General features: G+C 50.5%; 9 protein-coding genes across 9 annotated transcripts; 4 read left to right on the top strand and 5 right to left on the bottom strand.

The window, feature by feature from the left end:
• The first annotated feature begins 1,034 nt into the window (after window positions 1–1,034).
• EURHEDRAFT_500436 (putative pyroglutamyl peptidase type I) lies at window positions 1,035–2,299 on the top strand. The gene is made up of 3 exons (XM_040785741.1): window positions 1,035–1,352; window positions 1,430–1,835; window positions 1,887–2,299. The coding sequence occupies exons 1-3, from the start codon at window positions 1,254–1,256 to the stop codon at window positions 2,216–2,218; spliced, it is 837 nt and encodes a 278-aa protein (XP_040638785.1). The 5' UTR covers window positions 1,035–1,253; the 3' UTR covers window positions 2,219–2,299.
• Window positions 2,300–2,517: 218 nt separating this feature from the next.
• On the top strand, window positions 2,518–3,642 carry EURHEDRAFT_515422 (MOSC domain-containing protein; the record flags this gene model as incomplete). Its single annotated transcript, XM_040786376.1, has 2 exons — window positions 2,518–2,642; window positions 2,673–3,642. 2 exons carry the CDS (start codon window positions 2,518–2,520, stop codon window positions 3,640–3,642), a joined length of 1,095 nt encoding a protein of 364 aa, XP_040638786.1.
• Window positions 3,643–3,750: 108 nt separating this feature from the next.
• On the bottom strand, window positions 3,751–6,809 carry EURHEDRAFT_456380 (DNA-directed DNA polymerase POL5; the record flags this gene model as incomplete). The annotated part of the gene is made up of 3 exons (XM_040784348.1): window positions 3,751–5,768; window positions 5,815–6,394; window positions 6,447–6,809. The coding sequence occupies 3 exons, from the start codon at window positions 6,807–6,809 to the stop codon at window positions 3,751–3,753; spliced, it is 2,961 nt and encodes a 986-aa protein (XP_040638787.1).
• Window positions 6,810–7,244: 435 nt separating this feature from the next.
• On the bottom strand, window positions 7,245–11,071 carry EURHEDRAFT_402752 (putative checkpoint protein kinase (SldA); the record flags this gene model as incomplete). The annotated part of the gene is made up of 3 exons (XM_040780161.1): window positions 7,245–9,478; window positions 9,541–9,967; window positions 10,076–11,071. The coding sequence occupies 3 exons, from the start codon at window positions 11,069–11,071 to the stop codon at window positions 7,245–7,247; spliced, it is 3,657 nt and encodes a 1,218-aa protein (XP_040638788.1).
• Window positions 11,072–11,378: 307 nt separating this feature from the next.
• EURHEDRAFT_412414 (DNA-(apurinic or apyrimidinic site) lyase APN1) lies at window positions 11,379–13,723 on the top strand. Its single transcript, XM_040781898.1, has 5 exons — window positions 11,379–11,680; window positions 11,732–11,974; window positions 12,028–12,064; window positions 12,116–12,370; window positions 12,426–13,723. Exons 1-5 carry the CDS (start codon window positions 11,620–11,622, stop codon window positions 13,330–13,332), a joined length of 1,503 nt encoding a protein of 500 aa, XP_040638789.1. The 5' UTR covers window positions 11,379–11,619; the 3' UTR covers window positions 13,333–13,723.
• Window positions 13,724–13,923: 200 nt separating this feature from the next.
• EURHEDRAFT_455966 (putative nucleotide-sugar transporter) lies at window positions 13,924–15,817 on the bottom strand (the record flags this gene model as incomplete). The annotated part of the gene is made up of 2 exons (XM_040784318.1): window positions 13,924–15,294; window positions 15,353–15,817. 2 exons carry the CDS (start codon window positions 15,815–15,817, stop codon window positions 13,924–13,926), a joined length of 1,836 nt encoding a protein of 611 aa, XP_040638790.1.
• Window positions 15,818–17,248: 1,431 nt separating this feature from the next.
• On the top strand, window positions 17,249–19,383 carry EURHEDRAFT_456183 (glycoside hydrolase family 15 protein; the record flags this gene model as incomplete). The annotated part of the gene is made up of 2 exons (XM_040784336.1): window positions 17,249–19,096; window positions 19,159–19,383. The coding sequence occupies 2 exons, from the start codon at window positions 17,249–17,251 to the stop codon at window positions 19,381–19,383; spliced, it is 2,073 nt and encodes a 690-aa protein (XP_040638791.1).
• Window positions 19,384–19,458: 75 nt separating this feature from the next.
• EURHEDRAFT_63644 (anticodon-binding domain-containing protein) lies at window positions 19,459–20,952 on the bottom strand. The gene is made up of 3 exons (XM_040787611.1): window positions 20,525–20,952; window positions 19,950–20,463; window positions 19,459–19,887 (listed from the first exon to the last, which is right to left on the bottom strand). The coding sequence occupies exons 1-3, from the start codon at window positions 20,578–20,580 to the stop codon at window positions 19,789–19,791; spliced, it is 669 nt and encodes a 222-aa protein (XP_040638792.1). The 5' UTR covers window positions 20,581–20,952; the 3' UTR covers window positions 19,459–19,788.
• Window positions 20,953–21,499: 547 nt separating this feature from the next.
• EURHEDRAFT_530921 (NADP(+)-dependent, decarboxylating phosphogluconate dehydrogenase) lies at window positions 21,500–23,359 on the bottom strand (the record flags this gene model as incomplete). The annotated part of the gene is made up of 3 exons (XM_040787169.1): window positions 21,500–22,824; window positions 22,900–23,087; window positions 23,343–23,359. 3 exons carry the CDS (start codon window positions 23,357–23,359, stop codon window positions 21,500–21,502), a joined length of 1,530 nt encoding a protein of 509 aa, XP_040638793.1.
• Window positions 23,360–23,431: the final 72 nt, after the last annotated feature.

Genomic DNA, 23,431 nt, shown 5'->3' on the forward strand with positions numbered 1-23,431 from the left:
ATCGAAGCAACCGAGGCGGGGCGCTTGGTTCGATACGTTGGATACGGTGATCGTCACTCGAAAGAAACACACTGGCATGTCTCCGAATCATATTTTCCTTGTGCAAGTCTGTGCTCATTGTGTTCTCAAATCCAGAATAAGGTCTTACGACCGAGATCTGCGTCCTCAGCTGTCAAGGCTGCTTTTGTCAGCGTGGAAATAGGTGCTTTTGGGATTCGGGGGTGTCAATTATCGAATCTCCGGGAAAGTGATAGGCACCCCATATTCCCGAATAAGAAATTCTAGAAATTGTTCGCTTAGAGGTCCTGCCACACCGTATCCGTAGATGCTAGGTGCATTAACAATCATCATTCTGTCGAGCTGAGTCCTGTTTCTTTGATTATACGGACTACTCCGTATAAAGAAGTGCCCATAGCATCTTGAATATTGCAGGGATTGAGGGTTAACCCAAATCGGATAGATCTGGTTTTGCTTTTTTTTTCTTGGTTGCCAGTTCGATGTGCTCTAGTCGCGGTGTATCGCATAGCGACAGTGGTACGGAATACAATTCCAGCATGCATCTGAGCGTCTCTCTATCTCTGCACAATCCCCCGAATATTCTTTGTAGACAAACTGATTCGTCATTTAGATAGTCGGGCTTAACCGATGGAGCCCAGACAACTGTCCAAATTTGGTATGTCGCGGGGAAAAGGATGGGTCGCTTAAGGGGTCGCCGTTTTGAATGCCGTACGGAACATGCCCACCCGAATACTATTGGTTTTAGGAAGATCGGTTCTTCGAGAAAGGATGCTGTCAATCCGTTTTCCGGTCGAGTGTCCGTATTTGCAGCGTAACTGGACAGGCCCCACGTTCTCGTTCTCGTTTTCGTTCCCGTCTGTTGTTCCTTGTGGATACGGGATCGAGACATCCGAGAATAGCTGCAGAACTCTGACGAAACACACTTGACTCTTCCGTAGTTAGTTGAGGGTTGACCTTGTGAAAGCTGGTGATGATGACGGGGTGAAGTGAGACTCAAAACCCCGTGACGCCAAGACCCGGATCAGGACATCACTCAGGCGACTTTCTCCTCTTTCAGTCGTGCTTGTTGCAGGCGGGGTTGGGCAACGAGCAAGGCGCTGCCGCTGCAGATGCTCTGAGCCTTGCTTTATTCAACCTCGATTTCAAGCAGAGAAACCTTCATTGTCTCTTCCGTATAACTTATCCGTATCCAGCTTATCCGTTGAACACCATTACTCCGGAGTAAGATCACCATCATGGGAGACCCTGGCCTCGGAACATCTCAGATCCGGGGAATCGAGCAAACTACCCTGCCTATTGAGGCGGAGGTGTCAGTCTTGGTGACAGGCTTTGGTGTAAGTGATGTTCCATATTCTGTGGCTGGAGACCACTTCCGCTTGGAGGCTAATCTCGTACCTGACAAGGGAACTAGCCGTTCAAAGCCTACGCTGCGAATGCCTCTAACTTGATCTCTTCATCTCTCCCATCATCGTTTACTTTCCCTTCGGCAGTTCCCTCATCCGCACCCCGAGAGGGTCTTGTCCCCACTTCCCGTCGTGTCTCCATCCATGTCCATCCCACTCCGATACCCGTGGCCTACTCGACGATCCGAGAGATAGTGCCGGCCATATTAGACGAATATGCAAAGAATCATGGCGGGCGACGACCGGATATCGTGATTCATATGGGCATAGCCGCAACAAGGGGTTACTATTCGGTGGAAACACAGGCACACCGCGATGCGTATCATCTTTCGGATATCACTGGCAGGTCGGGATTTCTGGATGGTGAAATGCATTGGAGACAGTTAGGGCTGCCTCCAATTTTAAAGGCTGGTCGTGCGACGGATATTCGTCCAACAGTAAATGCACCGGCAATGGAAACACCAGGCACGGCTCCTGGTTCGAAACCACAGCAGGCTGTGCAACGACATGCCATCCCACATCCGCCGGACGACCATTTTGTCGATATATGGAAAATATTTGCGCCCCCTGGAGCGGATCTTCGCATCTCGAAAGACGCAGGTCGTTACGCTTGTGAATTTATTCTCTACACGAGTTTAGCACTGGCGTTTCAGGAAGGCCGGGACCGCAACGTGACTTTCTTCCATGTTCCTCCATCGTGTAATGATGAGGACATTGAGTATGGGAAGAACGTTGCGATTGCCTTTATCAAAGCGCTTGTAACATCCTGGTTTGATAAAAAGGCTAGAGATACATAGAAAACCATGGTTCCATTATATATAGCTGGCATTAACTAAGGGAAGCTCGGCGCAACAGCACAACAAATTCAAAACCTGCCTCATTTCCACCAATCCTCCCTATACTATGCTTACCGTCTAATAATCTTTTTCTTAATCATATAGAAAAGCACTTTATACATCTTCGATCCATTTGGCGACTCCTCGGATGAATGCGGCGGAACCCGGCAGAAACAATCGGCCGACATAAAATCTTGGCTCCATACTCCTACAAATCGACTTGAAGCCATCAACAATTCACCATGATAGAAATAACCAATATGCTGGAGTACCTAAGCATCCCATCAGGGGCCCTAACCGTATTCCTCGTGGTCCCCATCCTCCTCATCCCTATTGTCATCCTCGGCCCGGAAAGCAACCAATTCCGCCGCCTTCAACAACTCTAGTCACGACACCAACAACAAAATGCCAACAGCAGCAGTGAAATTGTCTCTCTGCGCGTATATCCCATAAAGTCCTGCCGCGGGTTCACAGTGAACAAGAGCACGCTCCGCTCGCATGGTCTCCATCTCGACCGACAGTGGATGTTCGTTAATGCGGAGACGCTGCAGTTCCTGACCATTCGTCAGATTCCGGAGATGACGCTGATTAACACGGGTCTTAGCGAGGATGGAAATTCGCTTTTGTTGAGTATTACTGGTGTTGGTGGGAATGTCGCTACCATGGAGAAACCGATTAGTATCCCCGCAGTTCCCAATGCGGACTGGCTGGAGAAGCACACTACGCTTTCGCAAGTTAAGGTGTGGGATGTAGTCACAGACGGCTACGTGTATGGCAACGAGGTGAATGAGCCTTTCTCGCGCTTCTTAGGCCGCGACGTCGTGCTTGTGTATAAGGGTCCCACGCCACGGATTCTGCAAGGAAACGGGGACCCCCAACTTTTGGGCCGCACGCAGAGTGTGAACTTTCCTGATGTTCATCCCATTCTTATCGCTTCTGAGGCTTCCATTGCGGAGCTGAACTCGCGGCTTCGTCAAAAGGGTGGCGACCCTATCACTATTGAGCGCTTTCGCCCGAACATCGTGGTCAAGGGGAATGCGCCCTGGACTGAGGATTCGTGGAAGACTGTTCGGTTCAATAGTAGCAGTGGTAGTTTGACAGGAAATGGAGACTCGTTCGTTCCGTCATCACCTGCGCTTGATCTTGATATCGTGGCGCGATGTGCACGGTGCCAGGTACCGAATGTCAATCCCGAGACGGCGGAGAAGCACCCAAAGCAACCTTGGGATACGCTTGTGAGTTACCGGCGGGTTGACGAGGGGATCAAGTTTAAGCCATGTTTCGGGATGCTTGCTGCGCCGAGGAATGAGGGTGCTATTGAGGTTGGGATGAGGTTCGATGTATTGGAGGAGACGAATCAGCATCGGTATATCAAGGGATTTTAACCTATTCTTATCCTATCCTATACCACAGTATAAACAAACGAGCAAGTGCTAGTGTACATAAACACGTATACAAATTGATACTCATACCCATATCCATAAACAAGCGCACTAATTCTTAATCTGATTCCTCGCAGACACACACCAGTTATTCCAATCCGTGAAGAAAGACGGCTGCACATGACACTTATTGCTAAGCATCTGCTGCTTCCTCGTCGCCGCGTAGACATCCACAACACCCTCAATGGCCTTCTTGTTATGCGCCACAAGCACCTTAACCACCAACAAACTCGCCTGACTGCAAGCCGTCGCGTGAGCCTGCGGGCCACTGTGTCCAGCCTCGCGATGCAAATCCTTCAACAATGCCCAAACAGATTCAGTTGAGTCTTCAGTGATCGCCGGGACAGAAGATCCCTTACATGACTTCGAGTACTCGCGGAGCACAGTCGTAGCCTTGTTAGCGATCTGCTTAGTGTTGGTTTTTCGAGTGAGGCGGAGAAGTGGCAAGAGGAGATCGAGCGCGAGGATGCTAGAGTGGCACTTTTTGACGTAGATCTCAACAAGATCGAGGACGCGGTTCTTGAAGTTAACCATGTTCCCTTTTGCGTCTTTCTTGTCTTTCTTCTGTTCGAGGGCGTCGCGGCGCGCTTTGAAGACCTTGGCGAGTTGCTCATCGACGGCTTCCATGTCATCATCGTTCATGTCAGCTTCGTCGTCGGATTCCTCGTCTGGTTTGTTTGCTGCGTGTGGGCCTAGGGCTGCAGCGAGTTTGGCTTGAAATTCGGCTTCTTCGTTGTCGGGTTCGTCGTTGTCGGTCTTATCATCATCATCATCTTCTTCTTCTTCTTCTTCCTCCTCGTCTTCGTCACCATCTCCACCCTTTGCATCGATGACCTCGACATCGCTGTCCTCTTCATCATCGTCATCATCAGCGACATCCATCATCTCCTCATCTCCTTCGTCATCCTCCTTTTCGAACATCTCCTGCTGACCAGCAAGATTCTCACTAGCTTCTAGGATAGAAATCAAAGACTCCAACCCAGTAGCAGTAACTTTATCTGCAAAAGCACCAAACACCTGCTCACTAATACGACGGAACAACTGTGACTGCTTCGACGCAAAGCTCAGCAGAATTTCGACCAATGTATCCGACGCATCAGAAATTTCATCGTCCTCGCTCTTCTTCTTCGACTTCTTGTCGCCCAGGAACTTGGTGTAGCAGAATTCGAGTTCGTCCAACATGGAAACTGCGTCCGCGTCGCCGTTGTAGACCTGGAGAAGGGACATTGAGTAGAGGAGCTTGAATGCGTCAGCCGCGGCGTTCTCATCTGAGCTAGAGAGTTTCTTCAAGGCTTTGAAAGCGGACTTGATGGAGTCGCTAAGGGCACCGTCGATGTTGATAATCGATTTCCCGTATTCCTCGGATTTGGCTGCGTCGCGGATCTTGCGGACGACAGTGTACGGCAGGGTGGCTGCGTATTTCTGGGAAGCAATCAGGCTGTTCAGACAGGAGTTTATTCTGTTGCGGAACATTTCCTGGGTCTGGGGGGCCATGAGTGGTTGTGGACCTTCTTTTTCTTTGGGTGTGAAGTAGGCGGATCGCACGAAGATGGTGAAGATATGCTCTAGGACATCTTGGAGTCCATCTTGGGCATCTTGGCTCGATGCTCGTGACCGGACGACCGACACAAGCAGGTTGGCCAGAGATTGGCGGCTCGATGCGGCGGCCTTGCTGTCATCGGTGCCGGGGTGGCTAACTAGTTTCTCCAGAAACGGCACAATCTCCTTAAGTGCATCGGGGTTGGCTTCAACGGCAATTTTCTCCACGGTCTTGGTCTTGGTGACCTGGTCGAAGTTGACGGAGCCAGCTGAGCCCATCAAGCCCTTAATGGCGGTCGCAGCGAATTCGGGCTCTTTAGAGACACGGGCTTGAATGGTCTTGGCTGATTTGGTAGCCATGCGGTGCAGGTATCTGTCTTCGACGGCGAGCTGATTCATCAGACATCTGACCAGGTTCTTCGTGAATACGAGAGAAGCCTGCTGCAGAGGACTCTCGTTGAGCACCTTGACGAAAAGCAGGAAGCCCCAATATTTGCGTTCCTCGGATGAAGCAGAGGCGAACAATCCATCTACCCATGTTAAAGTCTACTTATTTTGCGAGGCCAGGAAACTTACTGTCGACGGCATCCGTCCAGAAATCAACGAAGCTCAAGCGAGACGATTCCTTCTTAGATTTGGTCTCCTTCACAGCCGGGATCCTGCTGATAACGGCATCCCATGCGAAATGAAGCTTGGAGTTCCACACTCCAGAAGACTTGGGCTTGTTCTCTTGGTTTTCTTCCGTATCGACCGACGATTCCTTCAGGACCTTGGCCAGCTGGTTCCTCTCCCGTGTGTCAAGCGGATCATCGTGCTTCCACGCCTTACCGGGGAAGTTCGCCTTGGGGAACAGGTCCTTGGCGGCCAACCAGATGGCAACTCCTTCGGGCGTGCGGATGAGGTCAAAGCTCGACAAACGTTCCAAAGCCGCTTCAACGTACTTGGAATCGACCTTTTGTGCAGAGAGGTCATAGATGCAGCGGTAGATAATCCAGCCGCATTCTTCTCTAATCCATGGCTTCCTCTTGGCCAGATCGAAGACCAGGTCTAGGAGCTTAGTCCACTCCGAAAAGGGAACACTGGGCTTGAAAAGGATAGAAGACTTGATGATAGCTTCTGATCCAAACAACCGTCCAAAGAAGTGATCTCTTTGCTCCTGCAAAACGTGTTAGCTTTACGCCACATAGATCAAGCAAAGTTAAACATACTTGCCCCGAATCACTACCAGAAGCATCCGACTGTGACTCCCAAATACCCATAACTTTCCGAACATCAATTTCCGAAACCTCTCTCGGAGTCGCAAGCACCTGTGTCAGAGTCTCAGTCAACGCGATAGAGAAACCGATCCTAGCAGCTTTGCGACTACTACAGAGACCTCGGAACAGCCGTTGCAAAGCTCTTTTGATCTGCTCATCGCTCGGATTCTTGTCAGGGGTAAACTGCGAGACCAGTGCCTGCGCGGCCCTCAGTCTGATCTCGTCTTTTTCGTTGGCAAGGTCTTCATAGATTTCGACCAGTTTGGTGTCGACGGTGTATGGCTCACGCCGCCGCTTCTTGTTGTCGGGTGCCATTGTATATCAGAGAATTAGAAAATATGGCTTATTTTCTACCTTCTCAATTAAAACAATGCGTGCTGGAAATCAGCACTTGTTGTTGTCTGGAGGTTGCGGTGTTTTCGCCAGCAGCAAAAAATTTATGAGGCTGTCCCAAAGCGGTTTAGCGGAATCTGATAACGGCACATTGCCGCTTTGGGAGGCGAATAGAACAATTCTTTAGCATCTTCAACTGAGTTTACAGCGAACCGGTAGTATCTGAATATGATAACAAGGTAGAACGTATATTACTTATATGCCTATTAACATGATTCAAACTTGACAGATACTAATTAATGACAACGGAAACAGAAACAGGGGGTATAGTAACATAGGGCAAGATAAAGCAGTCATCGTAAATCGTCAAAAATCAACCATAACAAACAAAGTTGAACGAAGACCAGAGGGTTGAAATCAAACCCTCTCCAACTTCCTTCTCTTTTCCGCAAAAACAGCTTCCAACTTCCGGATCTGTAACGACAAACCCTTCTTCTCCGCATTGACCAGAAGCCAACTCTCCATTTTCTCCCGAACAGCCCGCATCGCTCCAAGAATAGCCAAATGCGGCGGCTGATCCTCATTCTCGTCTTGATCGATAGATGTCCACTTTGGCGCACCAGGGTTCAACAGTAAATCAAACACTTCGCTCCAAATCTCCCGCTCCCAGTATCGCTTCAGCGTTTCCCGGATACGGTACATCCTCGTCATTGCTTGAGGGTTTGAGTTCTCGTCTTCGGAGCCGCTGCGCCGGACAGGGACAGATTCGATGTATTTCCCGAAGAGCATCACGTGTACCGTACCGGCGACACCGTACAGATCAATCTGGTGCGTCCAGGGTCTCATCTCACGGATTTCGTTGCACTCGTGGCTGCTTGGTTCCCAGTCGGCGATGAATTGAACGGAAGGTTTGAAGGCGCGCATGTCGATGCTTCGGCCGAAGTCTATGAGACTGAGACCCTTGTTACGCCAACCGTATTTACCGTGCGGAGAGTAGTGGATTTCGCGGGGATCTATGTTCTCGTCATCGAGATCGAGGAGGGACGGTGTGCTGTCTGCTGGCCGTGGTGATGGGTCATCGAAGCGGACCAGGCAATTGTCGGGTTTGATGTCACCGTGGAGAATGCCGTTCGCGTGCAATGCTTCAATGGTTCGGAAGAGCTCTACGGTAAAGAACATGGCTAGACATTCGTCTAGGCCACCTTCTCCGTTGTTATGGACCAGAGTCGGTTCGTTGCGAATGATGTTAATAAGGTCCAACAAGGTACCTTGTCCACGGTAGTCCTCTACAAGGAAGCTCTCCTTCTCGAAAACGTGCAACTCATGTGCTCGAATAATACTGTCGGTGGCACGGGAGCATCCAGGCGATTTCTGAAGACGTTCGTGAGCGGCCCGGATCATGTAGAACTCCCACGGATTAGGGGGTCCAAGTTCCATCTTAATCGCCTCGAAACTGTAACGGTCCGCCGTCTTTCTGCTGTTCGTAGATTGGGAATCTCGACTGCCATCCATTTCGGAATCATTATCGAAGCTGTCGACGCTTTCCGCAAGGTATACGGGAGCATAAGCACCGGCTCCGAGTTCTCGTTTGATGATGTAACCCCGTTCTGCTTTCTCGAATTCAAGCATCGGGGCACTGAATGACGCTTCGTCGCCGCTCTTAGGTCGTTTGCTGGGGTTCTTTATATACTTCTGGATTCCAGGGGCGTAGTGACTTTCCTCCTCTGGGTGAGTTTGATAGCCGGGGTACGATGAAATTGGTGGGCTCAAAGATTCGAGAACGACCTTCCGGATTCCCTTATCGGTCGGATTACACTGAGCATCCTCAATAACAGGTCTCTGTTTTCGTGCCGGACTACTCTTTAGAAATGGCATCAGCGGACTAGAGCGTGACTTCATTGCCGACGGACTGAGCGTCACATCCTCTGGAATACTGGCGAATTTGTCCCCTTCAGGCGAGAGACCCAGAAGGTCTTCCATCTCGGGTGTGCCAGGGCTTGCAGCGATACCGGGCATCGGTTTCGACGGAGTCTTCGCAGTATAGAGGTTCCTGGCGGTCCTCATGGAGGGAAACGAGCACTCTGTCTGTTCGACAATAGGCGTCATGAAAGGCAAGCGATTCTGAGCCATGATCTCCGGGTCACGGTAGGGGCCGCATGGCGGATTGTAGTCTTCGGGCATTTGCGGTACAAATCTTGACCGTAAAGCGGTATCTGTTTCTTCACCATCGGTATATTCAGGGTGCTCTGGCTGGAAAGCCTGCGAGTCCGTTATTGAAGGCTCGGAGACGTGCCGACTGCCGGTGAAATCAGTCCATTCGCCATCCACAACACTTTCAGCCCGAGTGTCATCAAACCCTTCTTCATCACCGTTGTCAAAGGATTTGTGGAATGTCGTGTCATCATCGTCAAAATCGCTGGAGGCAACAGATATCCGTCCCGTGACTGTGCTCTCGCCGACACTCGTATAGCCGTCGTCATCATCGTCGAAGTCACTGCTGTCCGCGGGCTCCGTCTCTGCTTTCAATGGCTGATTGAAGATACTGTAGATCTCGTCCGTAGCAGCGCGAGTGTGGATAGTCATCGTCGGCTCAGCAGTGCTCTTGCGGCGTACTTTCTTTGGTTTCGTTGGGGAATCGAAATTCATTTTGACTAGCACCATGTCAGTCCCAACAAGCATAGAATATCAGGCGAGCATCACTGGCTGTTCTTACTGGTCTGCGTCTCTCCCTGGACTTCGCGAACCTTGGGTTTGCGCGATTTTCCAGCTTTGCTCTCACGGTTCTCATCTTGGTCAGGCTGTGAGTCGTTGAGGGCCAGTTTCTGATTGAATTGACTTGGTAGTTCCTTCTCGGAGCCCCTTCCTGTAATATTTTCCACCGAGGGCTCAGCATTCCCTGATATCTGCTTCAGGGGTTGTTTCTGTGAGCGCCAATTTTTGTTCATCCATCCCCGGCTCATAGCCCTCAGTTCCTCGAAACTGATCTCATAGTTCGGATTTTTGTAATCGGGGTATACTGCTTCAAGATTGACGAAAACATGCTCACGTCTACCAGTACGTGGATTTACCGCTTCGCTTACTCGATGCTCTGGAACATGCTTGAATTGCATTGGTTCTTTGACTTGCTGTTTTGCATTTGACTGAATACATTAAATCGTAACCCGATACCGGTTTATGCCACCAATTAGTCCTGTGATCGTAAATATACGGAATTCAAAAACTGGGATCCAAAACCGAACAGTGCTTACCTCATCCCTGAAAATCGACATTTTCTCTTTTGGCGCTGCCTTCTTTCCTGCCTTCAAAGTTTCTCCAGCCCATGGCTTTGCCTCCACGGCGTTTTCCTTCTTTCGATCATGCAACGAACCAATACTATCCCATCCCTTTGTTGGCCCGCCACTGAGAACAGGCTGGCTTGTCGGGGCGGCGTCGCCCGCGTCGGAAAATATGGCCATCTTCGGCTTGCCGGACTTCGATTTCTTGGCACCGGCTGCTGGTGCGGCTGGTTGCTGAGGTTGTTCTTCTGGTGCGGCGCTCGAAGACACAAACGGGTTTGTCTTGGCAGCCAGTGCTGGTCGTGCCTTAGGCAATGCGGGCGAGGTTGGTCCGTCTTGAGGCTGTTGCTCATATCGCTGCTGGAACTCGCTGAATTTCCGGATTAATCGCTCAACTGGCCGTGCTTCCCGGTCAATTCCAAGATGGTACACCTCCTCGGCCTGTGCCCAACGCCCCGCACTCTCTAGCCAAGCGGCAAATTCTTCGTAAAACAGGGCGAGTTCTTCACCAATATGATGACGGGCAAGGAAAGCAAACGTTTCGCGCGGCGAGTCCGAGAACAATCTGATATAGTGAAGCCATAGCCGCACATATCGGGAGTCGTTCTTGTAGTGATTCGAGGAGAGGAAAGCCCTGACGGCACGCTCTAGGAGAGGAAGCAGTCCTGATTCCTGTGTCGCTTGAGTCGAGGGGTAGGCGTTAAGAACCCATTTCACATATCTATCGTAAACATCGAGCGGGTCGTCGGATTCATTAATCGCCTGCAACTCCGATTCGAATTCCTGCCTGATTGCATCGTTCACAGTCCTTGTATCATTGGGTGATGGGGTTGCCAGCTTATCAGTCGTATCCCTTGGTGAGAAAATGCGGGCTAATTCTCGTGCAGACCGTCCTCCGGGGAGTGACTGGATGTTCTCCTTCTGATTCTCGATGATCTCGAAGTCGACGAGGTCTTCTTGGGCCGCCATGTTGGCGACGCTGTCGTATTTGGTGATGATCCGGCTGTTCTCTTGAGAATTAACGGACATCAATCAATATAATTATTCCGATTGTCGTCTAGCCCGATTGTCGTGTAGATTTTCGTGTGTATCGTCGTGGGGCGTGGTGATTGTCGATGGAAAAAACACGAAGTCGGCGGTGGGTTTATCGATAAACAGCTGCCCGCCGTTGCCCTGGATACACACACGTGATTGATATACGTAAGCGGTGTATGGGGCGGTATCTAACTGCCCTATTTTTGGCCGATGGCAACCGAGTCTCAGATGTTGCTGTTTTACCTCTTTCGTGAAGGCGAAAAGATTGAGGAATCGCCACTTATCTAGTTCATTTCCTGTCCTTCCCAAGGTAAAGAAAAGCAACATATTTGCAATGTCGACACGCAAAAGTGCGCCCAGCGCCGTTCCCGAATCTCCATTGTCTTCGCCGAAGACCTCAAAACGGAACGCCAGTACACGCGAGATTAATGCAGCGCCACAGCCAAACTCACCGTCTAGAAGATCGAAGCGCTTAAGGTCAGATGTGCCGGAAGTTTCGAGCCTGTCTCAGGTTAACGGAGAAGTGGCTGAACCCAAACCGAAGTAAGAGAGAACCAGGGCCATCTCTGTAGAGCATTGCTGACATCGGACGAGTAAGACGTTCACAGGTTTCGCGAACAAAGGTGAAAACAGGATTTGAAGAAGAGTCGGAACTTTCGATCAGCACCGAGTCTGAAAAGAACGGCGCAATTAAGCAAGAGGTACCGGAAGTAGTAACAGCTAAGACAACGAAGAAAAGGAAGACAAAAGCAGATAAAGAAGCGGAAGCCATGCCATTGCGACCTAGGACACAGGGACTGCGGATGTTCGTGGGCGCTCATGTTAGCGCAGCGAAAGGTTGGTTACAGTGTTTCCATCTGGTTTGGATCACCAGCTCACGGTCTATTCAGGTGTCTTCAATGCCGTGAATAACAGTATGCAGATTGGGTAAGTTGCTCAATCCACCGACTGAAATAATGATATACTAACACTTTTTAGCGGAAATGCGTTTGCCCTTTTCCTCAAGTCACAGCGAAAGTGGGACAACCCTGCTTTGCAGGACGATCACAGGGACCAATTTTGCCAGTCTTGTTCGGAACAGGAATACAACGCAGCCAAGCATGTTCTCCCCCACGGCTCATATTTAGTCAATTTGGCGCAAGAGGATAATGCCAAGGCCAAGCAGGCGTACAATTCATTCCTCGACGACCTCCAACGCTGCGAGGCACTTGGAATCAACCTCTATAATTTCCAGTAAGCACAACCAAGACAACCAATTCCTGTCAAGGCAAGTATTGACACTGAGTAGCCCCGGCAGCGCTGGCCAGACTACCCTCCCCTCCGCCCTAACTCGCTTAGCGAAAGCCCTCACTAACGCCCTAGCCGCGACCTCGACTGTGACCCCCGTCCTAGAAACAATGTGCGGTCAAGGAACTACAATAGGTGGCTCCTTGAACGAGTTCCGGGACATCATAGCTCAGATACCCAAAGAACATCACTCCCGCATCGGAATCTGTATTGATACATGTCATAGCCACGCTGCCGGCTACGACCTTGCCTCGCCCACAGGGTTCAAGGCGTTTCTGAAGGAATTTGATGAGGTTATTGGTCTACAATTTCTCCGCGCCCTACATCTGAACGATTCTAAGACACCACGGGGCAGCCATCGGGATCTCCATGCAAACATAGGAACAGGCTTCCTGGGTCTTCGGGCTTTTCACAACATTATGAACGAGCCTACTTTTGAAGATATGCCAATGATCCTGGAGACCCCCATCGACAGACCCGTATCAAATGCCTCAAGACCACCTACTACCGACACCTCCTCTGCAACTGCTGCACATGAAGCCTGCGCAAGTGAAGATTCAGAATCCGATCTCTCAGAACCCGAAAAACCGACCAAGAAGTCCAAGGCCAAGGCCAAAAAGCCTACAGCCCGCCTCATTGCCGATCCTAGTGTCTGGGCCAACGAGATCTCACTTCTCGAATCCCTTATCGGGATGGATCCCGAGTCTCTCGAATTCCGCTCTCTCGAGGCGAACTTGGCAGATGAGGGGAGGGAGATGCGGGAAAAGCACCAGGAACAACATGATCGGAAGGTAGAGGCGGAGGAGAAGAAGAAAAAGAAAGCGGCCGAGAAGGGGCAAAAGTCGTTGATGGATATGATGAAGGGCTCGTCGGCTGGGAAGGGAAAGAAGAAAACGGCGGATCCATGATGATAATGGAAGAGAAGCTTGTGTACTATGCCTATGTTTATAAATTATAGATCATCGCTCAATGAGCGCGCAACCTCAGTGTTATTCCGTGGTAGGTTGACTATACGGTGGCATATACAGTAGCGGTTTTGCATAAAGATAGGGTTACGGTTTATTAAGAATGACAAAATAGAGAGGACAAGGTCATCTGTTGGTGACAACTAGAAAAGAAAAAAAAAAGGCGTTGTCTCCTGGAAATCCATTGGTGGTATCAATCGAATGAGTATCCCGCGCACAAACTATGCAATGTCTATATTGACATGCTTTCCTTTACATCACTCCAAACATGCCAACAAAACCAAATCCGCCAAGGAAGCATTGATCGGTATCACAGATATCAAAAGAAGCGTGGAAAAAAAAAAAAAAAAAAAAAAAAAAAAAAAAAAAAAAACAGAAATAGAAAAGGCGCCTGAGAAATCGACAGTTGGGAAATGTGGTTCCCCAGCTCGTTCGAGAAATGAATATCACTTAAGAATAGATGAGAAACGGGAGAAATTGATGACTATGTCCAAAGGGAATTTTTCCAAAGAATATATGAGCGAATGAGTTCAGTTAATGGTCGTGTCCAAGTGTATTTCTCTCTGGAGATTGTGAAGCAGATTGGCTTCCGTGGGCTGGGCCACGCTCCGAAATTGAGGGAAAGTCTGTATCCGTAAATGTAATGATCGGAGGTGCGGACTTGAGTGGAGAGGCAGAGTTTGATCGTGGGGGTTCGAGGTTCGTGGTAATGGAGAGCCCATGGGTAGCGCTGCTGGCTCCACTGGTCCGGACACCGTACGAGCGTGGTCCGCCAATAGCCATGTCATCTGCGGGGGTGATATTGACATTATCGGCGACGTTCACTCTGGGACTGGACTGGGCCATTCCTGTCTCTAGATTGGGTACCTGCTGGTAACCTCGAGATCCGCTGGGGGCAGGAGATTCTGCATCCGAGTCCGTATCCGAACCTGTAGTCGGGCTCCGGTCCCCCATGCTTGATAAGGCATCTTGCCGCATCTTGGAAATCTTCATATAGTTATAAGTGGCAATACTGCCAATCGTCACAATGAGACCCGTGAGGTTGACGGCGGTGAGCTGGTCGTGGAACACCACGCCTGCTGCGCTGATGGTGATCACTTCCTTGAAGATCCCGCAAATGCTTAATGTGACCACAGATGAGCGCTTCAATAGAGCAAACTCCGAGGAAATCATACAGAAAGCGAGTACACCGGGAAAAATCAAGAGCACAAGCCCGAACCCCGTCCCGTGGGCGGCGGCAAGCGCCTGAAAGCCGTTTGCGATCTCAGCGGGACGTTCCACGGCAAGAGAAATTACGATCAAGGAAATAAACATAACGGGCGTTAAGAAAAAAAGGGTCGAAAAGGGGTTAGACGTGGCCGGGTGGCGGAGCAAAAGAATCTGGGTAAGGCCCCAGCGGAAGCCCGAGAAGAACGCAGATGCGATCACCAAGGCAAAACCTACCGCATTGAATGCGGTTTCACCGGCCACCATCATGACCACACCGACAGTCATGGCGGCGATAATGATAATCAATTTGACAGAAAGGGTTTCGAGGCGAAAGATAAAAGCGAAGAGCAGAACGAAGGCAAGGGCGGAGGATTTGCACATAGTTAAGAAGGTGAGCGAGATGTATTTGAGGGACATGTTGCCCAGCCCGATATCCAACGATGTCGCCGTACCGCAAGGGACCAGGCGAGTCAGGTAGAAGAACCTGGTGATCAGTGGTCTTTTCTCAGAGGACCCAGGATCCTGTATAGGTGACGAGCCAGACGCCGCGGATACGGATGGATTATTTGGACGGAGCGAAGGAATAGCCCAGAGGATCAGGCCAGATAATGTGAACTGGACGGCCATGTGCAAACTGGTGGTGAAGAGAGGAAAGGGAAACACGATGTCATCCTGCGAAAACATCCATTTGTTGTACTGTCACAAGAAAATGATTAGCAATCCGTGGATTCGGAGAGGGGGGGAGAAAACTCACAATGGAAATAGACAGAGAGAAGAAATACCACGAAAGAATCAAGACGCCGTTGACGAGTAATCTCTGAAGAACGCTCCTCTCAGCCAGACCCAGACTGAACACATCTTTACGAGAAGCCTTAACATCCGCAATACGGGCATCCAATTGCCTCCGTTGGCGTCGTCGCCGGCGTCGCTGTTGACGTCTCTGTTTTGCCGTAAGACCCGTTTCCTCGTCATCGTGAAGGTCATCATCAGTGCTCATGTAATCCATCTCCATGCTCTCCGCAATGGAAGAGAGATCGGAAGCTTCCGCATCCTCCCCATTTAACGGCTTCTGTTCTTCCCGCTTATGACCGGCACCATCACTAACGATCCGGGGAGACTCCTCCCTTTGCTCGGTCGGAAGCGAATGCGAAGGTCCCGCGGCGCCGGTCAGCATCGAGCTGCGCCGTCGATGATGGCTTCCCGAATGAGACAGGCCCATTCTGGGGGAGGTAAATATAACGGGAAAGAATGTATGTGAACTAAAGCGAAAGTCGGAAAGCGAAAGGAGGAGAGTTTCTTAAACTCAAACGCACTCCATTAGTAACCGGATCGGCTGGACAATCCCCCACAGGTCCTTCACACGCTTTTTTTTCACAGGCTGTCCCGTCGGGCTGATCGTTGGGAAGCAACCGAAAGGAGAAATACGGGAGAAGAGCTGAAAGGCGGTCGGAGGGAGACCACCGTCGAAAATAATGAGATGAAAAGATAATCGAGAGGAGGGAGAGAGAGACAAAGAGAGAAAGAGAAGATAAAAAAGAGAAAGAAAGAGGGAATCGAGAAGGAAATATATTCAGACAGACAGAAAGAATCAATAGGGCGACAGCAAAAGCTGCATTGAACAACGCAAGGGGAGCCAAATCAATGGCAATTGTTGCAGAGAAAGTAACAAAAAAGAGAAAGACGAAGCAAAGAAAGAACGAGATCCAAACTGATAATTAGAAAAAAAGAAGCGAAGAAGCAAAGATGGTTGAAGACAGACAGACAGACAAGAGGTGAGGTCGAAAGGAGGCACGAGACCAGAACGTGACTTTTCTTTCTGCCGCCCCTGAATCTCTGTCTCTCTACCACCACCACTGCTGTTGTTCTCTGCTCTACTATCGACTAACAGTACTACTGCTAACTACTAACTATAGCTGTCCATATATTTTAATCTCTTTCCATCATGTCTGCTTATAAGATCCAGCTACCGCTATGTCAGCCTTCAGATCTCCGGTCGATCCGGGGTTGACCAGCGCCATCGTTATTGGCGGAGAATAGCTCCGGGGTGATCACTGCTCTAGTCCACCTTCATTGCGCCTCCAGACCACTACTCCTGAACGCAGATAGGAACAGTTGATGAATGCAAGGTCCAATTGACCTTGCTATACTCATTGTGGCCAAAGAAATCGACCGCTTTGCTCCTCGGCTCTATGAATCCTCATGCGTGAAATTGGACTATGCGATACTAGGCAAGAAGAGCACTATTCCATGGGACATATACCAGGGGTCCTCAACATTATCCGATTATGATGGTGATGTGACTATGGCCCAAAATCCTCTTCAGTCTGTCGAGGCCTATCCAATTATTTCATCAATAATCCCTTCCCAGCATATCCTCTCAGATGCCATTATGATCCCTCACGGCTATAATTACCGTCGCTCTCATCATCATGTCGTTAGCCCAAGAGTACAAAATATCTATTGCTACTTGTTATATGTTCTCCGAATCAATCCTCTTTTGCCCTGCTGCTTTTTCTTCTTTTTTTCTTTTGCCTCTAACTCTTTCGCTAGCTCTCCTTCGTATTCCCCTGGCGTGGGATGTTTTCTGCTTCATTTTCATTTACACTAAGTGCTATTTTGCTTGCGTGTTGATAGCCCCAAGTTTCCTAATATGGCCGAACAATATTCAGCTCAGAGAATCCCGGACTACAATGCCGTCGAGGACTATGGCCTCATCGGAGACATGCACACTTGTGCTCTGGTCAGCAAAGCCGGAAGCATGGATTTCATGTGCTGGCCTGTCTTCGACTCCCCCTCCATCTTTTGTCGCTTGATGGACTCCAAAAAGGGAGGCCACTGGAGCGTCAAACCAACCGTAGGGGTGAACAATCCGCTCAGCAAGCAGAGATATCTGCCCTATTCGAACCTCCTTGAGACCCGCTGGACCAACGATGACGGAGTAGCAACCTTAGTGGATTACTTCGCCGTCACCCCGAAGCGAACCCACCAAACTGGCCGCTTATTGACTGGATACTGCCCTTGCAATGAGCCCGGAGTCAACCGGTTTAAGTCAGGCTTGCGACACTCAGCAGTTGCCCGGAAAATTGAATGTAGCCGTGGCACCATGGAATTGCAGATTGAGCTCTTTCCAGCATTCAACTATGCCCGTGATTCCCACATAACCCGCGCCAAACTGGAGGATGACCTCTCGGAGCATCCGGTGCAGACAGTTCATTTCGAAAGTGAAACAGAGCGACTGCAACTCGCAATCTGTGCCACTTCTTTGGAGCCCGACATCGCTGGCTTTCCCAAAGCTCAGCTCCGGTTGGAGGAGAGGCCGGAGATGCAAGGCCGGGGGTTCGTCGCGATTATAAAACTTTCGGAAGGCCAAGCCATCCACTTTGTTCTACACAGTCCCGAAATGAGCTTGCCTACGGGTACCGCCGTGCCAGGCCATATCAGGCGCTTGGAGGAAGAGACCTACGATTATTGGACCGAATGGACGCGTAAATGCACCTTCCGCGGACAGTACCGTGAAACAGTCGAGCGCAGTCTGTTGATTCTGAAATTGTTGACCTATAAACCCACTGGTGCCATTGTTGCTGCGCCAACTTTCTCCATTCCGGAAAACGTGGGTGGGAGTCGCAATTGGGATTATCGCTACTCCTGGGTTCGAGATACCTCCTTCACCCTCTATGTCTTCCTCAAGATGGGTTACAGCGACGAAGCGGAGGCGTACGTCAATTTCATCTTCGACCGCATCTTCCCGCACGCCCACGCGACCGAACCAGGCAGTAAGCGGCCATTCCTACCGCTGATGTTCACAATTCGAGGAGAATACGACATCCCCGAGTTGGAATTGAGCCATCTTGACGGATATAAAGGAAGCAAGCCCGTCCGCGTAGGCAATGCGGCCGTCTTCCACACCCAGTTGGATATCTACGGCGAACTGCTGGACAGTATCTACCTGTACAACAAGCACGGCAACCCCGTCACCTACGACCAATGGCTAGCCATACGTCGGATGATCAATTACGTGATCGAAGTGCGCCACGAGAAGGACATGTCCATTTGGGAATCCCGTGGTCAAATCCAGAACTTCATCTACTCCAAGATCATGCTCTGGGTGGCCCTAGACCGAGCAGTCCGTCTCTGTGAGAAACGCTCTAGTCTTCCCTGTCCAGACCGAATCAGATGGGTCCAGATCCGCGACGAACTCTACGACGAAATCATGGATAAAGGATACAACTCTGACCGCGGCCACTTCTCCCAGAGCTTCGAGAGCCCCGAAGTTCTGGATGCGTCTATCTTGATCGCGCCCTTGGTCTTCTTCCTCCCACCCAACGATCCCCGTTTTATCAGCACGCTCAAGAAGATCCTACAAGCACCCGAGAAAGAAGGTCTCTCTAGTTCCCGTATGGTTTTCCGATACGACCACAAAAAAGCCAACGACGGCGTGGGCGGCCGCGAAGGCGCTTTTATCATGGTCACGTTCTGGCTCGTCGAAGCCATGGCTCGTGTATGCCTTTCCCATTCTTCAACAAAATTTCATCACAAAGTGTTAGATACTAAACTAAGCAGGCGGCAACCTACGACGTCGACATCCCGAACCTCCGCAAACTGGCGCTTGCACATTTCGACAACATCCTCTCCTACTCCAACCACCTGGGCATGTTCTCTGAAGAAGTGGCTATCTCGGGTGAACAGATGGGTAATACGCCGCAGGCGTTCAGTCACTTAGCTTGTGTCAGTGCGGCGATTAACTTGGACCGTTTGAGTCGGGGTCATAAGTCGGATGTATCTTGAGGTTTAGTAGGATGGGATGGGATAACTTCATTGGATTAGTCTACGTAGTAATATTGACTTGACTTTATCTTAATTAATGTTAATTAATTTAGCAGTAGTGTTCGATCAAATCTTTTTCATGGTCATGTTTATATCTTGAACTTAGAGAATTGCTTGATATTCCATTCGATTCATGCTAAACCATAATATCATCCTTGAAGATGATAGAGCTAGCTCCAGTATATCCAGCCCATCTCCCATATTGCATACAGCTCATCAATCACCTAAAAGGTAAACCGATGGTTGAGACACCCTAACTCAACCAAGAATTATGATACTGTATCGTATCGAATCCTCTTCTTCACAAGAAGTTTCAATATTTGTTATTTATGTCAGGTTATCAGCGGTAACAGAATCAAGACGGGTTTAACCGCCCTTCCTCTGGCCAGCGTTGTTAGGAGTGCCGGGCTTGCCAATCGACGCACTGGCGTTGCGGAGTTCGATCTTCTTACGCTCCATCTCAAGCTGAACAATCATATGATTAGTATTGGAAAAGATTGATAGTATTTCGATAAGAGAAAACATACCACTTTGCGCACATGGTTGAGCGCTGCCACATCACCAGCCACCAACGGCCGACAATCATCAACCTGGTAGGGCGCCGTTATCGACACCGCATCCGCCACGATAATGTTACTTCCATCCCATCTCGTAGGCATCGTCCGGTTAAACGCATCAAACACATCTTGCGCATCCTGCGTAACACCCTTTCCGCGCTTCGCTTCACTCTCCTGCGCCTTTCCCACCGCATTCGCCTCGCGGGTCTTCAGGGCGCGGATATCGAGCGCTTGCACGGGAGGAACTGCATCGGTGAAAGAGGAGCCATCGGGGCCATTCGACGATGGGGGAAGAGAGATGAGGTTGAAGGATTGGATCCGGGAAATGGGGATGATGCGGTAGTCGCCGGCTTGGGCTTGTTTTGCGTCTGCGGGGTTCGGGGATGGTTTGGTGTTGATGGCGACAAGGTTTGTGATGGGACAGGCGGTAAAGAGGGTTCCCTCGATCGTTGAAGGTGCGGGTGAAGATGTATTGATGCGAACGCTGGAGAGAACAATAGCTTATTAGTATCGCACACTGCGACCTGATGCTGACAGAAGCTTACCGTGCACCAATTGCATCGCTCAATGCCACTTCCAGTGGCACCATGGCAGCTGCCATTCCCAGGGCTATAGCCACACACTAGCGCTTATTGTTTATCGTGCAGCTAACACCAGACCGTAATATAGACAGAACCCCGGACGCCAGGTCACTCTTCCTTCAGAACCTTTCCAAATAACAAACGACGTCAAGCGACTGACACAAAAACAGATTACCGAAACCGTTCAAACAACAAGAAAGGCGAAGCGCGTGAACAAGACCCCCAACGTTGTTCCAAATTCAACAAGATGAGAAAGAGGGAAGCTGCATGCACGCAATGTCTCGCCTCGCGACAAGAACTCAATCCCCCTAACCCAGACCGAGTGGGACAGGCGTAGCGTAGCGGAAGGCGGGCGCCAGCTCAGGCAAAGAACGACGGACAAACAGACCCACGCGATCTGGTTCTAGAGGCAGAGCAAACAGTAGTACAAAGAGAAATGGCCAAGCAGGAGAGAAACCGCTGGCTCGTCAGGCGGGATGGAGGGGGGAAGATGCAGGAGAGCTGGGCGACGTGCGTGGATGACGGCGGCCAGGGTCGACGTTGACACAGCGGATGCTAAATGCAGTTAGCGCGGGCGGAGTGGACACCTTATCAAGTATCGCAACAATTCTGCTACAATGGCTATGTTCACTACAAGAGACAATAGAGTGTACTCCGAAGTACTCTCTCATTTAATAGACATAGGCGAAATTGAACAGAAAGACTTCATTTCCATGACATCAGATCCATAATCGAATATTCGACGATGATTAAGAACGAGGAAAAAGAAAATAGGGCATCTAAATACATAAAACTATTGCACATCTTTTTATACCGTAATCGTTTCCATCATTCCCACAAAGCTCGGCTCAATTCCCCAGGGCATGACACCACCCTACAAAAAAGATGGATTTCACGTCCAGCGCAATGCGTCGTGTCCTACGGAGAAACATAGCAACTTTAAGCAATGTAGGTCGAGGCGGACACGTCACCACCACGGCCGGTCCAGTTGACGTGAATGTCCTTGCCCTCGGGGTAGTTCTCGTTGGCGTACTCGGGCTTGATGCGGAAGGTGTGGGCACCGAAGTAATCACGCTGGGCCTGCAACAAGTTGGCAGGGAGGTCCTTGGTACGGTAGCCGTCGTAGAAGCTGAGGGCAGTGCTGAAGGCAGGGAGAGGAACACCCCAGAGAGCTGACTTGCTGACAACGTTTCTCCAGCCGCTCTGAGCGTTGTGAATGGCCTTGTTGAAGAAGTCGTCGAACAAAAGGTTCTCGAGATCGGGGTTGTTGCGGTAGGCGTTGGTGATATCCTTGAGGAAGACGGAGCGGATAATGCAGCCACCACGCCACATGAGAGCAATGGAGGGCTTGTTCAGCTTCCAGCCGTACTCCTTAGCGGCCTCCTGGATGAGCATGAAGCCCTGGGCGTAGGAGATGATCTTCGAGGCGTAGAGGGCCTGCTCCAGGTCATCGATGAAAGCCTGCTTGTCACCTTCGAACTTGGGAGTTGGGCCACCAAGGATGGTGCTGGCACGGGTACGGTCGTCCTTGAGAGCACTCAGGCAGCGGGAGAAGACAGCCTCGCCGATAAGGGTGACAGGCATGCCGAGGTCAAGCGCGTTGATGGCGGTCCACTTGCCAGTACCCTTCTGGCCGGCTTTGTCAAGGATCTTCTCGACGAGAGGAGTGCCGTCGTTATCGTTGTAGTAAAGGACGTCACGGGTGATTTCGATCAGGAAGGAGTCGAGGACACCAGTGTTCCACTTGGCGAAGACATCACCAATCTCCTTGGGGGAGAGACCAAGACCGCGCTTGAGGAGGTCATAGGCCTCACAGATCAGCTGCATGTCACCGTACTCGATACCGTTGTGGACCATCTTGATGAAGTGGCCGGAACCCTGGTCACCGACCCAGTCACAGCAGGGCTCGCCGTCGTCACTCTTGGCGGAGATGCCCTGGAAGATATCCTTGATGTGAGGCCAGGCGGCCTCGTGACCACCGGGCATGAGAGAGGGGCCGTGACGGGCACCCTCCTCACCACCAGAGACACCACTGCCAACGAAGTGGATGCCCTTCTGGGCCAAGTCCTGGGTACGGCGGTTGCTGTCGGGGAAGTGGGAGTTACCACCGTCGATGATGATGTCACCCTCCTCGAGGTGAGGCAGGAGAGCCTCGATGAACTGGTCAACGGGCTTACCAGCCATGACCAGGAGCATGACACGGCGAGGGCGCTTGAGCTTGGAGCAGAACTCCTCAACGGAGTGAGCACCAACGATGGACTTGCCTGAAATGGAAATATCACATCAGTCCTCTGGAACACCACACCATGATGTCACATCACATTTTCTCTATCACTTACCCTTGGCCTCATTGTCGAGGAAACGGTCGACCTTGGCGGTGGTACGGTTGTAGGCGCAAACGGTGTAGCCCTTGTCGGCGGCGTTGAGGATCAGGTTCTGGCCCATGACGGCCAAACCGATCAGACCGAAATCAGCACTGGGCAAAGGACGTGCTGGAGCGCCGACATTGATGCCGGCGAGACGAGCACTTTTGTCAGTTGCCAAATTTCTAATGTCAACAAAACTGGGCGCAAGGGACAATTTAAGGGTTTGGACATTCTTTCCTGCGCTCTTCTTCGGACTGCGCCATGATCTTGCGAAAAGACCATGTCGTCCAGCCCTTCCGAAGAGCAAACTAGCTCTCATTGCTCATCCCCAACAAGCCAGGTAGAAACGAGAAAAACAACAGACAACAAAAAAGACGGAGATGAGATTGAAGAAGCCAGCCAGAAAGAGCACTCACACTGCCTGGTCAGCCATTTTGATAGAAGTGTGAAGTGGTTAAGGAGATGGAGAGAACTGTAGATTCTTGTATCTACAGCGGAAAATCAG

Source organism: Aspergillus ruber (genome assembly GCF_000600275.1).
Source record: "Aspergillus ruber CBS 135680 unplaced genomic scaffold scaffold00013, whole genome shotgun sequence".
Taxonomy (NCBI): Eukaryota; Fungi; Ascomycota; class Eurotiomycetes; order Eurotiales; family Aspergillaceae; genus Aspergillus; species Aspergillus ruber.